The sequence below is a fragment of the Tripterygium wilfordii genome, chromosome 1, assembly GCF_013401445.1.
Source record: "Tripterygium wilfordii isolate XIE 37 chromosome 1, ASM1340144v1, whole genome shotgun sequence".
Classification (NCBI taxonomy): domain Eukaryota; kingdom Viridiplantae; phylum Streptophyta; class Magnoliopsida; order Celastrales; family Celastraceae; genus Tripterygium; species Tripterygium wilfordii.
This window is the reverse complement of record NC_052232.1, coordinates 10,821,175-10,838,557: the sequence shown is the minus strand read 5'-3', so window position 1 is coordinate 10,838,557 and position 17,383 is coordinate 10,821,175. Positions and strand designations below refer to the sequence as shown.

The following is a 17,383-nucleotide window of genomic DNA, read 5'->3' as shown; positions in this document are numbered from 1 at the left end:
AACCAAGCCTTAATCTGAAATAATTAAGAATCATGATTCTCATATATCTGTCATGAATACTATTCAGTTTTCTTTTTTTACCCTCTTCTAATTTTGACCACTTTCTGTTGATTAATCAAAGGAAGATAAGAAATTAAAAGATATATTAGTGATTTTACCATTTCCATGATCCTGTTTAAACAAGCTCCGCCCTCAGTTATGAAAACCTTCTCTTTTTTCCTTCTGTTTTTGAAATTAAATCAATTTTTTATGTAGATAGATAAACTACTAAGAAAATTACTTACCAACAAGTTTACAAATCAGAGCAATAATTAACCATTGTATAGGAGATTGAGTTTAGAAGTTCGATAAGATTCTCTTGATAACAGTCACTCCAACAATATTGTATAGTTCCTTTGCTTGGTAACTGAAATAAAGCAAAAGTGTTTAAAGAGCTTTATTCAGTTTCTCTCTCAAGCAAAGGCACAAATTACATGCGAAAGGATTGCTTTGAAAGAATCGACTGAGGTCAATACAAAAAAAAGTAGGATTCATGGACCAAGCTGTATGAAACATATGACCTATAACACATGATAGGATAATCAAGTACTAAAATGATGTAATGAAATGGCAGGCTTTGCCAGCCTTGAAAGGAACATGCCACTCGTGCACAAGAATATAAAATAAGTGTCCTCATCTAACCACCACATCCATCCAAATTTTGAAAACCTAATGAAAAGATATGGTGCACCGATCTTTCCAGATCTCAATATATAGGTCTTAAAGTCTCTCTATATCCAAAGAACTTTGAAAGAAGAAATAGGCGGTGGCATTGGCGGTGGTGCATAAGGGAAAGAAGTTAGATGAATCTAAATGTCAACGAAACACCTTATCCAGAAGTGAGATATATTTAACGCAAATAACAACCACCCATGATCTTGTATTAATGAATGGGACCTGAAACTGGGATTTTTTTTTTCATGGGAGACGTGACAACATAACTGACTCCATAAAAGAAGACCCACCTACAGCTTCTTCTAGTGCTATTCCCATCCTTTTGAATTCATATAAATATGAGATGAAATGTCACATATAACACATTGAACCTGTCTTACCTATGGCTGCATTATCTCCAAAGCCAAATCGTAGATACAATGTCCGGTCTGTCAGCTTTCCTGCTAAATCATATCCTACAGTGCTTGGAATAATAGAAGAAGAGCTGAAAAAGCTTCAGTCTTTGGAGGCTTCACCATCTTCTTCAAAGGCAGACGCAATTTGTTCTGCTCTGTCTAGCATTTTAAAGCTCTGCGTACACATAGAAGTTCTCCTTAGTCTGCCCTTAACCCAACAAAATCTATCCCAAAATGAGAGGTGTCTAAGTGAATTTGTGGATATTTCATTAAGGTTCTTAGATGTATGCAGCCACACAAGAGATGCTATCGTGTCCATGAAAGAAACTGCTTGAGAACTTCAATCAGCTCTACGGCGCAAAAAGGGTGACGAGTTCAGGAGCATTGAAAGCAATGTCAATGCTTACATCTCCTCAAGAAAAAAACTAAGAAAAGAAACTTCAAAGTCCATTGATGCATTAAAACAAATAGGTGGCATGCTAGGAAACTCTACTCCAGTGAACACCGATCAGCACCTATCTGTTGTCCTCCGGGTGCTTAGAGAAGTAAGCATCATAACTTCCTCTATCTTTGGCTCACTCTTGTTGTTCCTCTCAGTGCCACTGGTGAAACCAAAGCCAGGTAGATGGTTCTTGATCAAAAAATTGGTGCACAAAGGGGTAGTAGCCTGTGAAGGTCAAGAGCATTATATGAATGAATTGGAAATGGCGGATACTGCTCTAAGCAATCTATTTGTGAACAACTCAAGCAAATATTTTGAGGCAGAGAAGATTCAGTCAAAGTTGGATGCTTTGGATGTCAGCTTTGAAGGGTTTGAAAATGAAGTGGATTGCTTGTTTATGCACTTGATCCGCACTAGAGTCTCTCTACTGAACATACTTTCTCGCTGAAGAGTGATCTTCAACACCCGTTTCTGTATCTCAGTCGTAAACAATTGATTTCCCATTTTTGAGTGTAATCGATTGATTTTCAGTAGCCATTGTCGTGTAGATAAATCTGAATGTAAATATTGATTGATTTGATGAATTTTTCCTTTTTGAAGATCAAGAAAATACAAAAACAAACAGAAATCGATCACATAACGGGGATGCAACCGGCCCAATGAACAAATTTGGCCCATTAAACCAATTGATGGGCTACCTTATTTGAAGAACGGTCCACTTTGTTTACCTCCCAAGTCCCAACTGTCAAGGTTTAAGGCCCACTTTGATTGATTATTGGGCTTCTTAATGGGCTACCTTATTTGCTGAAAGGTCCACATACTTTCAAAAGGCCTTACGGAGCGCTCATACACAAACCGGCCCAATGGGATTGATTCCTTTGGACCCCCGTTGCATGGGATTCCATCTCTCACCTCCCTTGGGAAAAAGACTACTTCACATAACGGCTAGATTTGCCTTTTATTGCCATACGTGTCAAAAACCCTTTACATCACCATCGAAGTCTGTCGGTGATCTTTGGTGCCCTTTGAAAAATAAATTGAAAAATAGAAATAGACCGTTACTTTTCCTCAAAACCCAGGCACTAACACACAACTGCTCCTCTCAGTCCGTCTCTCTTTCTGTCTATCTCTATCTCGCCATGACCGTCGCGAGCTCAGCACTAGTACGCACAAAGAACGTAATGAAGTTCGCTCTCTCGCTCGTTCTCCCTTCCTTCAACTCCTCCAAATGGTACCAATTTCTCTTCTTGTTTTTGTATTTTGATTTTCAGTTCTTGGTTTTTGTGGGTTTAATGAATGGGTGAAATTGGACAGTAAAACGGCGGCGAAGATGGCAGTGGCGAGGATAAAGTTGCTGAGGAACAAGAGAGAGGTGGTGGTGAGGCAGATGAGACGAGACATTGCCATGCTTCTGCAGTCTCGTCAGGACGCCACTGCTCGTGTCAGGGTATTTTACAATTTATTAGTTATTATTCTTAAGGATTTTCACTCATCGTCCTCTTCAAAATTTTCGCATTCATTAGTCTTCACCTTCAGTTTGCTTCTGATCTTGGAATGAAACAATGGCTGACTTCCAAAACGTGAATTATATCGAACTTTCTGAGCTATGTAAGTGTTGTTTTAGATTAAATTCAAACCAAAAGTTTAGGATTTTAGGGGTAACTTAAGAGATGGGAAAAATTGTCCTTTGAGCATCAAAGAATGGGAATCAAACTGGGTCAATGAACTACTTCCTATGGCCTTGCGTTTGTTCACCTGGATTATTGTGATGCATGGTGTCTCAATGAAATGGGTGCTGGGGAGTTGATATTGATTGAAAAACAGTTTCTAGATGAACACAATTTCTATTGGACAATGCATTTTCTGTTATTCCATAATCTATTCATTGGAATGGGTATGTCAATTTAGGTCGTCAAAAGCTGGTGAAGCCCAGTAAAGGGTAAGTTAGGCAACATCCAAACTATCAACTCTTTATTTATTTTTGAATAGTGAGAGCCAAGTCTTTGGTTAATGTAAGCTTGAACCTTTGATGATGACGTTACTAGTATTTGACTTCTGTTTTTGGTTTCAGAACAGAAAACTAGGCTGAGATTTTGAAGGACATTGACTGTAACTAGTATGAATTAAAAATGCAGACTCGGTAACATCTGGTATTGCTAGCTGTACAGTAAACTGCTTATACAAGCTATAAATAAGGTTTTTTCTGAGGTTAATTGAATAAAAGCCTTCTCTTGCGATGGTTGCGTGGTTTTCAATTTTATTTCCCTTAAACTTCATTCTGGTAATGCTTTGAACCCCTGTCCATGCCTATTCAGTATTCACTACTAGCTTGTTGGTTTTTTTGTAGGTTGAACATGTGATTCGTGAACAAAATGTTTTGGCTTCAAATGAGTTCGTTGAGCTCTTCTGTGAGTTAATTGTGGCCAGACTTACCATCATTGCGAAGCAGAGGTGTATATTTTATGCTTTACTCTATCGCATCACAAAGCTATTATACATGTAGTCCTGACATGGGTGTGATACATTCCAGGGAATGTCCAGCAGACCTGAAAGAAGGGATCGCCAGCTTAATATTTGCAGCTCCAAGGTCATCTGAAATTCCAGAACTAGCGTCAATCAGGAAAATATTTGAGAAGAAATATGGAAAAGATTTTGTGTCTGCAGCTACCGACCTACGACCTAACTGTGGTGTAAATCGCATCGTAATGCACTCTTCCTATTTGTTGCAACTGTCATTTAAGATTAGTTATATCACGTATGACATATCTATACATGTTTATGTTTCATTCTTTTTTTTTTAATGCGATTGAACAGCCTACATGTATGTACTTGTCTTATTGATCTTTCCTTACATAGTACAGTAGGAATTATGCATGGCAGAAGTCTCCTGGAAAGTTTCATTGTGTCCTTGAACATAGAAACTTAGACTTGACTTTGTTTAATTACCCCCTGTTTCCCCCTCCTTTGTAGCTGATTGACAAGCTCTCAGTAAGAACCCCTACTGGCGAAGTGAAGATGAAAATCTTGAAGGAAATAGCAAAGGAATACCAGATTGAGTGGGATACAACAGAGTGTGAGAAGGAGCTTTTGAAGCCTCCAGAAGAACTTCTAGTAAGGCTTCCCCCTCCTCTCCCTCCTTTTTTACTTGAAACTCAGGTCAAACTCCATTGAAACAACTTTGTGCTATATTTTTTACAAGGATGGACCACGCAATTTTGTTAGTGCTTCCCGCTTACCTGTGAAGCCTGCTCCAGTTAGGCCTGTTGAGCCAAATCAGTCCGCCTCTCGGTAATTCAGTCTCTATACTTCTGTCATCTTTCATACACTGTTGCACCAATAAAGTTCTTATGCTTTCTTATACAGATCATATTATGATGAACAAAGCAAGAAAACATATTTTGAAGATGCAGCGTCTGCTGCTGAAGCTGCTGAAGAAGCTGCGAAAAAGGCAATTGCTGCCGCTCCAGTTAGGCCTGTTGAGCCAAATCAGTCCGCCTCTCGGTAATTCAGTCTCTATACTTCTGTCATCTTTCATACACTGTTGCACCAATAAAGTTCTTATGCTTTATTATACAGATCATATTATGATGAACAAAGCAAGAAAACATATTTTGAAGATGCAGCGTCTGCTGCTGAAGCTGCTGAAGAAGCTGCGAAAAAGGCAATTGCTGCCGCTCATGCTGCTGCCTCTATTGCCAAAAGAGACTATGATAAGGCACCTCAAGCATATGGATTTGAGCATAACTTGAGTGCTTCAAGCATTAATAATGGGTTTGGAGCCTCTTCCACAGGTTGCTATCACGATACTGATTATCAATCAAAAGCCCCGGGCAGGGTCTATAATTCATGGAGCTCTGATAGATCCCCTATTATAAGCAATGAGGATGCAAGGGTTAGCCATACTGACGGCGGAAGGATCTATAGGAGACACAGCTATAACAAATCCCCTTTGCATTCGGATGTAAAATTTGATGAATCAGATTGTGATGAAGACATCGAAGAAGAAAACAATCCCTCTACCAAAAATGAGGAGATGAAGGCTGGACAAATGGATGGAGGAAATCCTCATCGGAGACACAGCCATGGGGCCCCATCAGCAAAATTGGATATGAAGTTCGATGAATCAGACTGTGAGGAAGAGATTGATATGGGAAGACCACCTCACAGGAGGCCTCCACCACCATTACTTCCATTTCAAGGCAAACGGGATCTGGCTCCTCCTGGTCCTCGTGTTCATCCCAAGTTGCCAGATTATGATGACATTGCTGCCCGTTTTGAAGCTCTCAAGTATCGCAAATCACGAAACTAATATGTTGAGCTGCACCACCAGACCATGACCATCAGGTTTTGTTATTCTTTTGAGTCATCCATTGTAATATTGTATACCTATTATTTACATAATAGCTCCAAAATAAGGCATACATGCCTTTTTGTATTGTTCTCAACGAAAGAAAATTAAGTTGTCCTTTTATCAAACCATACCTTGGAAAACTGATGAGCGATCTTTGGATGTGTAGGAACTAAAACTTGTATATGACCTACAGAAGAATATGAGTTTCACGGTATAGCAATGTAACTCGCATCACATTTACTTTAACAGAAATCCTTCACGAACAGCAACATTCAAAAACCAAGAACGATACGGTCAAAATGGATTTGTTTCAACAAATTCATTAATTAGATCGAATCACACAAATCATTCCCCATCACTGAAAATCAATAGAATCTCAAACCATCCTGACTACAAAACTCTGCATCTCATAGATAAAACGAAGGATGAAGGTGAGTGATTTAGGGGAGAAAAACTGAAACCAAGTGGCAAGACATCAGCAGCAGCGACACGATAAAAAATCTGAACATGTGTATGGTCTTGACTTTTCCTCAAGTTCCAGAGTGGTGGGCAACCATTCCAAACTGTATATGCTGCTTTGAACGCAACAAAAATTGTATAGGTTTCTGCAAATTCCTTCGCTGAAAGGGAACACTCGTTCAGGAATTCCCCTGCAGAACAACAGACAATGAACAACTTAATTTTTTGCAACTACCAATTAACATCAGTTAAATATTTGAAAACATTATCCCAGCATCCGACTTCCAAGCTGATTCAATGGAGGAGAGATATATCATGATATTACTGCAAAAGGCATTAACAAACCTTAGATATGGGATGCGTCTACGTCTCACAAGCTCATAGGTAGTCTGATTTGTCAAAACAAGGTAGCTGCGTTAAAAGAATGATGCTATAAGTCAATGCTCATTGCTCAGAGACAATATGGTTGCATTAACATATTAAAGGAATCAAATTGCTTCCCAGGGTCTCCCATTTACCCCCTCATTTTGAACACACTTGGAGAGAGATGTTCATATCAGTGTCATTTTTTTCCCTGAGAGGGGTAAAGAGAGGGAGGGGGAGGCATGCAGTGCAGAATACGAGAAAGTGAAAGTAAACCACAATAAATGTTATGGCATTGACAGCCCAACTTGAGATTCGATATATATTGAAGAAGTTATATCCCATAAGCACCTAAATTTTCTTGAATAACAGTTACCTATGGAAAAGCAGTAGCAGGAGCAGAAAGATCATGCAAAATGCCAACGTGATCAGTAACAATATCATGATTACATCCTTCCACCTAAAAAGGAATCATCATCAAAGGAACCCATTTCAGATCAAGTGCTTTTTAAATAATAAAAATCAATTTCATATTCAAGTTGACTAAAACTATTAGAGACTCAAAAGCTGACTAAAAAACAACAAACTTATCAGCGCAGAAATCTGAACCCCAAGAGGTACAAAAGCAAGAAAATCAACTTCTGAAATAAAGAAAGGGACAGTCAAAAAGATACCATACCAAGCCCTTGCAATATTAGTCTTCAGGTATGTAATGTACAAGATGCCCGTCCAGAGACATAATGCCGTCTCTTCAAAGATGTACCACCTGAATAACATATTGTGATATAGAAAGCAGAAAATATTCACATTTACAAAGATGATTACTGTTAATTGAAAATAAGCAACTTCACGAGTTAGCATATAATAGCGTCTTGGAAAGATTATGTGTCAAACTAGGTCCAGCAACACCGTACCCAAAAAACTGCCAATGACAATACTAGTATTCAATGCATTGATTCTACAACCATTCAAGTTAATGCAGTAATGAGATAAATCTAATCCACCTAATATAAGAAGATAAGACATTTGAATCGATGAACTTATATACCACATGTTGATTATTAAACAATCAATAAAAATACACAAGAGATCCTGGTTAAAAATGAGGTTTAGAAACCAGTCAAAATGTTCAGCATTTTATCCTTTGACAGCAGTTAAACATTTGCCTCAATCATGCTTCTAACAAAAAATAGTGGCTAACCATTAAAAATAACCAAAAAGTACAGTCACCAATAACTTTAGAACGGAGGCAACTCATTGAGAGGATATAAATACCAGCGAACAAGAAATCGGAAAGACCACGACTTACCAGAATTTACAATGGTTACCCCGGCCAATGCATGCCCCAAGCCATACACAATGATGATCAAACTGAAGAACACATCTATCACAGTCATGACAATGCTTTGATCGTGGAGGCTGCAAATGTACCCAAGTATGTATATATCATAACCACAAGTAATGTTGACAGTACATACGAGCAACAGCATCACATAATCCGCTTAGTGATTTCATGTGATCAGGAAACTCTACTAAAATGCTAAGCTTAAGAAGATATGACAAGAAAAGTAGAATAAGTGAATAACAAACAATCGCAATGCAAATAACCAAGTTCTCTCAAAATACTCATAAAAATAAGTGTGTATCTGTCATAAATTTCCTGGATATCCCTAGAGCTAGTAGCTAAATTTTCCATGGAGTTTTTTGCCTAAGCATTGTGTTTTAGTAACTTTTTGGGCAATTATCATCCCTTTGCCTTCATATAGGCTATAGCCTACTCAACAAAGATTCTGTACGAGAAAATCAACATTAATGCCAAGCCACTAAACGTTAAACAAACGTTAACTATATAATGAATGAAGGTATAGTTGAAAAGAACAAAAGAAGCATGTGGAGAGAGCTATTTAAATAATTAAGAATTTTCGAGGTAAGGATCCCATGTCGAACATTAATACCTGTTCCACATTGCAATAGGAGCAAGTGACAGTTCTGCAAAAAAAAGAAAAAGTGAGTACTGAAATATTCTGGTAATGTTATAATGCCCAGTTACTTTCTCTTTACTACGCTGAGAACATATAAGCTCACATTGAAACCAAATTAATTACATCAAAGGGTAGAAATCTGCAAGTATATACATCACATATGTCAATATTTGGCAAAGTTAGTGTTTCTTCACTACATGAGGCAACTTGAGAGACATTCGAAGAGAGTAAAAAAATTTGGTCTGAGAAATGTGAACTAAGGTTCAAGGCATGTGAAAGTTTAAAGGTTGCAACTTACTATATATGCCACTATTCCAGTGGAAAGTATATAACTATTCACGTAATAGGGTGGTGCATGGTTCTTAGAAAAAGAATTTGAACTTTCTAACAATGCATACAAGGGAGCCACAAGGTGTAGCCCCACTCACCATGTTTTCCTTTCTTCCTCAATGACCCACCTTCGCTTTTTGGACCTAAGAAGCAACTTATTCTTTCCCAGGAAAATTTTCAGAAGATATGGTAAAATTTGAGCAGATTGAGAATAATTTTACCATCAAATGAAAGCTAACCATTTCTAGACCCGGAATATGGCATGTAGAAGACTGACATAAAATCTCTTGACACAGTGAGAATCATCATCCAATAGTTCATAATATATTAAGCGGGTTTAAGAATATACAAAATTACGCATGTACATAAAAAACCTGAAGGTTGAAAAAGATAATTTTCTAATATTCTGCAAAGTCTATTAATACCTTATGGATGTTCCAGGGGGATACATGTCCAAAACCCTTTTTGTCCAAGACGTTGCATTGCTTCCTGGAGCATTTCTTCCCAACTGACCTGAATCAACAGTAATAACCAAGCTTCCATTTTTGCTTGAAGCAGGTTGTCTTTGCTTAAACATTGCAAGATAAATAGATAATCAGATTAATTTAACCTTATATCGACTTCAATTAAGAGAATTATAACAGAAGGGATATTTTTAGGCTATAGCATGAGGGCTTACTTTGAGGACGCTGATGTCTTTCTAAATGTCACATTTGTTTCATTGATATCCCTCATTGCATCCAGGACATAGCTAAAACATAAGAACCAGAGAAGAAAGCCATCAAATAAAGCACAAAATGAAACAAATTCAATCAAAAGGCAATGTGACTTTTTTGGACACTTACCCTGGAGAGGAACCAGAGGTAACAAAGTACTGGACCAATGTAGCAACAAACAACAACAAATATAGAGATGTGTACCTGAGAAGGGGACAGTGTTACGATTCAGAAGGGGAAAGTTTGGATATTAGAAGCTAAAAAATAACAAAAATTAAGAAATAAATGGATAAAAGTTCCCAGTAATACAGGTAAAATTAACTATTTGTACTACAAAATAGAGGAGAAGAGATATTTAAACCTACACAAAAAACCCTAAAGTGACTTCATTAGTAGCTCTAAGATCCCTACGAGCTGAAAGACCCTCATTTTAGCTCAAAGAAGTTAAATTTCAGTAAGTGCCAAGCACAAAAGGAGAAATCCCCTCTTAAATTACAATAAAAAAAATAACATTTAAGACGGTTAACAAGTACCATGGCTCATGCTTCGTTTTCTCTATCAAATCTCCGTCGAAGAGAAAGAGAATACCCACGTACACCAGATGCAGAGCAACCAACGCGACTTTCAATCCCAGCGCAGACCTCCGAGCTGACAATCACAACTACCAATGAAAAGAAGAAACGGAATTTTCGCTTCAGTTAGACAAAAAAAAACAGAGTCAGTACCGGGATCGGCGAGGCAAGGGATGCAGCGGTAGCATCTGTCGACGGCTCGGTCCCTCGCGTCACGAAAGGAGCTGCATATCCCCATGATATCCCTCCGTCAAGCAAGTCAAGTCAGAACATGAAACGACAGAAGCTCCCGTCTCATCACAAAACAGAATTGAAGGAGTTCCACCTTTTCGGATAGATAAGCTTTGACAAAGAAGAGAAGAGATTGCCTAACAAGACAGATACAACATCGACGAGTAGGATATAGTTTGGAGTTTGGACAGAGGACGACGAGTCGACGACTGATAGATCGATAGAGTTCTATACGGAGCCGGACGCCCCCTCCGTGTATGGGTTGGGTAGCAGTTGGACAGACAGTAGGGTGCGCGCATTGCGCACGATGGGGCGTAGCTTAGCTGACTGGTTGGTGCACGAAAATTAATAAGCTGGGCCTACAGGCAGCTCGAACCCATGGGCTTGTCATTTTTAATTCATCAACGGTCCATTTCGTGGCCCAAGACATGGCCTTTTAAGACTTAAATACAATTAATTAATAAATAATTATAATTATTGGTGAAAAGGATTGTTAACAACTGTTTCAATTAATTTATTTTAATCAGAAATGTTTCAATTAACATGTATATGTCGACCGTCGACACACTGGAACAACCACTAATAAGAGCTGGCAGAATATATTTAAAGTAATGTTTAAAGGTAATTTGATGAAATAAAAACAAAAAAGATTGCCTTGTTTTCAAGGCTGTTTTTTTTATTTTTTTTTATAAACAAGGCTTTTGTTTTTAGTATGGTATATTTGGATTTTACGACCTTGCTATCAATATATAGTTGACACATGGCCCTTGATATTGGTATTTTCTATGCAGAAGCCCTCGATGTTACGAATTACAATATTTTATTTCTCACATATGGACATCCTTGCGAACCTCTAATCTCAGCCGTATATCATGTCCAACGGCTGGGATTAAAGGTGATTACCAAGGCCAAAACCTCTATCACCAATTTCCCATTCTCTCTCTCCGATGATCCTTATTTTGAAATCCTTCACTTTTGTTACTTAAAATTCATGACCTTTACAACCCCTTCAAGTTTCATCATAATCACAACCCGTTCGCCGAACACATCAAAGTGAAAGTGGAGATCGCTACTACAATATTATTTTCCTGATATTCTTAATCACATTTAATCTCAGCCATTGATCATAGCCAATAGCTGAGATTAGAGGTTGGCAAATATAGTGAAAAAAAAAAAAAGTCTTTTATGTCTAAACAGTAGTCACTGTTTCTTTTATAAAAAGATATTTATTTTTGCAATTTTTTATTTTTTATTATGGATTTAGGGTCTTGTATTGTATGAACCCTAATTAAAATTGATCGATTATAAAGAAGAGAAATATGAGGAAAAAAGAAAAAGAGATCTAGGTTGCAGGATTTGGCATATAAACTATATGGATCTTTCTCTTCGTCATTAATTTAATTGAGATTCTGCGATCCTGCAAAAGAGAGTTTCTTTGGACGGAAGAATCTAATGACTTTGTAAAATCCGCTAAATATGTGAAAATTTTGTCGATATTATGAAATATCTGTTCCAGGTTAGCTGTAACAATGTCGATGATCTAACATTACCCTCTTGTTCATTACCAACATTTCTGGTGTATATATACATACATAGCAAGACAGGTAAAATACATCGAAGTAAAACCATTCTTTCTGCAGGTTGTATTACTGAGAGAGCAAAGATGACTACTTTGTCCTCCCAGTTTCTTCTGTTATGGCTACTGTCACTGCCTCTGCACTTCTCAACAGAGGCAGCTCTGCCTGCATTCATCTTCGGAGACTCGACTTTCGACGTCGGAACCAATAATTTCTTGCAACATAGTACAGCTACGGCAAACTACCTCTACAATGGCATTGATTTTCCATTTTCGCGTCACACCGGGAGGTTCAGCAATGGCTTCAACACAGCTGACCATATCGGTACACAGACTGTTTTTGTTTTCCTCATCATTTGAGATTAATTCATTTTTCAGATCGTAATTTCTTGGTCGATTCATCAGCGAGGCTGTTTGGGTACAAGCAGAGTCCATCGCCATATTTCCTTCTTGCCAATCATAGCTCCAGTTTTAAGAGGAGGATATTTCAGGGTGTCAACTTTGCTTCTGGAGGGTCTGGAATTCTCAACACAACTGGGTTTCTCGCATATGTAAGCTACCTATAAAGAATTTTCAATTAGTCATTAAAGACAGGAGACTAACACCAAGTTCTAACCTTACTGAACTGCAATTATAGGGAGAGGTGGTGTCACTGGGAATGCAGATACAACAATTCTCAATAGTAGAACAAAACATCAAGCAGATTTTAGGTAACCCACAAGCAACAGCTAATTTTTTCTCTAAATCTATCTTCCTCATCAGCGTTGGCAGCAACGATGTTTTCGACTATAAACGTTTCAATGGCACCATCGGAGGCGTACCTGTGTCCCCACCGGAGCTCATGCAAATACTCCTATTGAACTACACAGACCATTTAACGGTATGAAATCTCATTAATCAAGATCTATATATAATTTACTGTGATATTGAAAACAATCATGTAATAACAAATGCAGAGTTTATACAATCTTGGAGCACGAAAATTCGGGATTATCAGCATGCCCCCACTGGGTTGCTGTCCATACGTGCGAGATCGCAACAATGGTAAATGTCTGGAACTAGCAAATGAGTTTGCTAAGTCATTCTTTATTCAGATGAAGACTCTCTTGGAATTGTTGAGCAAGCAACTCCCAGGAATGACATATTCACTTGGAAATTCTTATAAGATGACTGTTAATATCATACAAAACCCTCTCATTTTTGGTATAAAGGAGACCAGGAAAGCTTGTTGTGGGAATGGAACATTCAATGGACTAACACAATGCGATCAAACCACAAATCTTTGTGCAGAAAGGCAGGACCACTTGTTTTGGGATTGGTTTCATCCAACTCAGGCTGTGTCCAGACTGGCTGCTCTCACTCTCTATGGAGGCTCAAGAGGACTCGTCACTCCCATGAACTTCAGTCGACTGGTGCAAATCTAACAAACATACACATACCCAATTCACTTGATCTGATATACATATACGTCAATACCTATTTCTTTCCATTTACTTGGGATTTGAATAACAGAGGAACCGATCACTTGCAGTTGTTTGCGGGTGGAGGACCTTAAAATTGCCGTTAACTAGTTATCCCAATTCAATAAATGTCAATTGAATGTTATTGTTGATTGGCTAGAGATTCCAATTAAATAAATGCCAAATGATTCGTATTCGTAATGAAAATATGTCGTTTTACGTACTTTCAATTCCTATGCATTTGATCACTTTTTGAAATATATATTAACATATCAAACAATATCACATAAACTTTACTCAGGCCAAACGTCGAACACCTGGAGAGCATTATAAAAAAATATTAACATGCACTCATCGAGCATCACAGTAGCAGCAGATGATCAGAACGAGTAATAAGAGTAACTACATAACAACCCAAGTAAAGATCTTAACTTCATACACTTAACTACTGCACAAACTACAACCTCGTAATCATCAATAAACTTCAAAACGAATGAACATTCAAGTAGGATAGAGGAAGTGTAGAGCTCACCGGACTTCATACGCAATTGAACTCTAACAGAGGAAAGGTCACTCCTTCATGTTACCGACCCAGAAACTGTTGAATCCCAGAAACAGAGCCAAACAACACATCTGATTGATTCTTGCAAAGCTTCGCTATTTGCGACCAATATGACACTACATATCTGGAGGTGAGACTGAAAAGTTGGGAATCCCGTGGAATTCTCCACTCTTTCTGACACGGAACTGGGCTTCCTATATATGAGCCTTATATTTTCTTTGGAAGGTTATCTTCAGAAATTAATATTGTCCTTTGGGCGAAACGCCTGCACGGTTTTTTTTCTTAGGCTGTGGTTGTTGGTTCTTATATCCAAAAAACGCATTGTTTGTATGAGAAGAATTCAACCTTTGCTTATATGCCATTTGATCGGATTATGCTAATCCGATCGGGATAAAGTATTAACAGGTTATCTTTGCTTACCTTCTTTACTTGATTCCCTTTACATTTGGGCCTTCACTTCACTTTGTGACTGGCTGACTGCACCAATAAGCTCCGATTAGCTTGAAACTGAACCAAGAAAAAGGAAGTATGTACACAACTCACAAAGAAGCAAATTATATTACAATTCCATACATAAACAAAACTTCCTTTACACACTAGAACCTATATTTAAGAAGAAGAAGAACCCCTCATAGTTGTCTAAGCCTAATTTTCTGACATTCTATGCCTATGCCAAATGTGCACCATCACATGTGCAAAATGTTATAATTAATATATGAATGTATATTTATTGTGTTTATTTATTACATCTAGATACTTTCAAACCAAAACAAAACGCTAAAGTTAACGTTGTTTGCTAGAAATTCCCTTGAAATCATATATGGAGATAAAGTTTAAGTTCATGAGGGAATACAGGTAATCATCGATGATTTCTATCAAAGAGGGCCGGATATATACAATCATACAAACTAAATATAATCCAAACAACATAGAGTTAATTGATTAATTAATTAAAATCAAGTCCAACAACAATACAACTACAAATGTTGTTGTTTTTTTTTAATGACATGAAAACCAGGATCCACTACCATTCGGGTGTGTACCAGACAAACTCACATGGTAATTTCACATTCATGGTTAGGTAGGAATCGAACCCACGGCCTCCAAAGAGGAAAGGCTCCCTCCGAGCCAGTTAGGCTATGAGTTGATTCCAGCTTGTAACAATGTAGCAATAAAAAATTTCCTTGTTGCTCAACAATTAGGAAATTCATTCTTCTGTAATCGCAAATATGATCATGGTTACTTCATACTTTCTTCATTTTCTTTTGTTATGGCTTATTACTCTGTTTCTGAAAACAGAGGCAGCTCTGCCTCAGAATTCCTCAACACCACCACCAGCAGTGCTGCCTATATTTCTCTTTGGGGACTCCATTTTTGACGTCGGAACCAATAATTTCGTGCCAGAATGTACAGCCAAGGCAAACCACCAGCACCATGGAATTGATTTTCCTAAGTCTGAACCAACTGGGCGCTTCAGTGATGGCTTCAACACTGCTGACTATTTAGGTACAAAATCATTAACAATATCATCACTGACCAAAGTATTGTATATGTGTTTGTGTTTGTATCGACTGTTTTTGATCTGTATAATTCTTAATGATTAAGTGAAGCTGATGGGGCATGAGATGAGTCCGCCACCTTTTCTTTCTCTTGACAAGGCCAATTCCAGTTTCAGGGATAGGATACTTGAAGGTGCCAACTTTGCTTCTGCAGGCTCTGGCATACTTGATTCCACTGGATTTGGAGCTTATGTAAGTCCATTTTTTTTAACCTTAATCTGTCTCATGTCAAAGCCCATACTAACTCTGTTCTAATGTAAAGAAAAAAGTGGTGTCATTGGGAGAGCAAATCCTACAATTCTCAATAGTTCCACAAACCATTCAGAAGTCATTAGGTTCATCAAAAGCAAAAGAGTTTCTCTCAAGATCTCTCTTCCTAATCAGTGTCGGCGGCAATGATGTTCTTGACTATGGACGATTCAATAACACCATTGGTGGTTTCTGGGTATCCCCGTTATCGTTGATCCCAATGCTCATCTCGGCCTACGAAAATCATCTGAAGGTGACAATTATATATAACCAAAAGAACATGTAACACAACATTCCTTGTTTCTTTTGACACTAAACTAATTCATGGCAGAATTTATACCATCTTGGAGCTCGAAGATTTGGGGTTGTTAGCATGTCGCCACTTGGTTGCTGTCCGTATGTGCGAGCTCAAAATAATGGTGAATGTCTTCAAGTGGCAAATATATTTGCTCAGTCATTCTTCGATCCAATGAAGAACCTCTTGGAACAACTAGCTGCAAAACTTCCAGGGATGAAGTACTCACTTGGAAATGCTTACCAGATGACCATGGATATCATACAAGAACCTTTCACCTTCAGTATGTGAGGATATTATACATACTTAACAGTAAGAAAATCGTATATGTATATGTTACCATTAATTTATGATGATTCAATGTGTGTAGATATTACGGAGGCTGCAAAAGCTTGTTGTGGGAAAGGAAGCTTCAATGGAGAAAACCGATGTGATCCAGATGCCCAAGTTTGTGAAAACCGTGAGGAATATTTGTTTTGGGACAGGTTTCACCCAACACAGGCTGTGGCCAGATTTGCTGCGCGAACTCTGTATGGAGGCTCAAAGAATGTTGTGATTCCCATGAACTTTAGTCAATTGACCCAAATCTAGTAGTAAAACACTTTTCACATGTAATTATATGTTGTACCATTTCATTTCAATCCATGATTAATATATTCACTTCACTTAACTGTAGTCCTAATGCAAATTTTGTTAACTTTATAAACGAGAACGACGAGTGGTGAAATAGCAGCAAATGGACCTTTAGGTTGCAGCAAAGCAACTTCACCACTAGGCGTATGCAGAAAAGAAAACTAGTTTTTATAATTATCCCTGTGTCAAATTTCTCAAATGTAACAGACGAACTTGATGCATATTGGTTACCAATACCATCTACTGAAAAATCCTGTTCAACAGTTGTGCAATTAGGTTGCAACTATTAGTGTGTTTGACAATAATGAACAAAGAAGCTTTGGTGAAGTTGCCTGTGGTAACTCCTTATGAATGTGGTAACTCCTTCGATTGGCACCCGAGTTTAGAGATGATCTTCAAGAAGGAATATATGGAGCACAGGATAACCCTCTTGACGGATGAAGAACCAACTAGCAGGCTTTGAGAAAGAAAATACTGTGTAGTGCAGCACTGGA

General features: G+C 38.0%; 4 protein-coding genes and 1 pseudogene across 5 annotated transcripts; 4 read left to right on the top strand and 1 right to left on the bottom strand.

Annotated features, from left to right (window-relative positions):
- The first annotated feature begins 1,094 nt into the window (after positions 1–1,094).
- Positions 1,095–2,110, top strand: LOC120002673 (annotated as a pseudogene).
- Positions 2,111–2,609: 499 nt separating this feature from the next.
- On the top strand, positions 2,610–6,062 carry LOC119998944. 2 transcript variants are annotated; one of them, XM_038846434.1, is made up of 8 exons: positions 2,610–2,782; positions 2,866–2,998; positions 3,899–4,002; positions 4,082–4,253; positions 4,522–4,662; positions 4,751–4,839; positions 4,915–4,999; positions 5,213–6,062. In XM_038846434.1, the coding sequence occupies exons 1-8, from the start codon at positions 2,691–2,693 to the stop codon at positions 5,858–5,860; spliced, it is 1,464 nt and encodes a 487-aa protein (XP_038702362.1). In that variant the 5' UTR covers positions 2,610–2,690; the 3' UTR covers positions 5,861–6,062. The 2 variants fall into 2 exon arrangements, with proteins under 2 accessions (XP_038702362.1, XP_038702356.1); XM_038846428.1 differs by having other exon boundaries at positions 4,915–5,052; positions 5,128–6,062.
- Positions 6,063–6,190: 128 nt separating this feature from the next.
- On the bottom strand, positions 6,191–10,864 carry LOC119998960 (protein S-acyltransferase 10-like). The gene is made up of 11 exons (XM_038846446.1): positions 10,478–10,864; positions 10,286–10,400; positions 9,882–9,956; positions 9,716–9,787; positions 9,462–9,599; positions 8,680–8,713; positions 8,034–8,143; positions 7,404–7,490; positions 7,101–7,184; positions 6,707–6,772; positions 6,191–6,552 (listed from the first exon to the last, which is right to left on the bottom strand). Exons 1-11 carry the CDS (start codon positions 10,560–10,562, stop codon positions 6,378–6,380), a joined length of 1,041 nt encoding a protein of 346 aa, XP_038702374.1. The 5' UTR covers positions 10,563–10,864; the 3' UTR covers positions 6,191–6,377.
- Positions 10,865–12,714: 1,850 nt separating this feature from the next.
- On the top strand, positions 12,715–13,555 carry LOC119996733 (GDSL esterase/lipase At2g23540-like). The gene has a single exon (XM_038843479.1). It carries the CDS (start codon positions 13,082–13,084, stop codon positions 13,553–13,555), a length of 474 nt encoding a protein of 157 aa, XP_038699407.1. The 5' UTR covers positions 12,715–13,081.
- A 1,418-nt stretch (positions 13,556–14,973) lies between these two features.
- Positions 14,974–16,847, top strand: LOC119996724 (GDSL esterase/lipase At5g33370-like). The gene is made up of 7 exons (XM_038843467.1): positions 14,974–15,008; positions 15,172–15,212; positions 15,453–15,659; positions 15,759–15,904; positions 16,038–16,214; positions 16,293–16,539; positions 16,627–16,847. Exons 1-7 carry the CDS (start codon positions 14,974–14,976, stop codon positions 16,845–16,847), a joined length of 1,074 nt encoding a protein of 357 aa, XP_038699395.1.
- Positions 16,848–17,383: the final 536 nt, after the last annotated feature.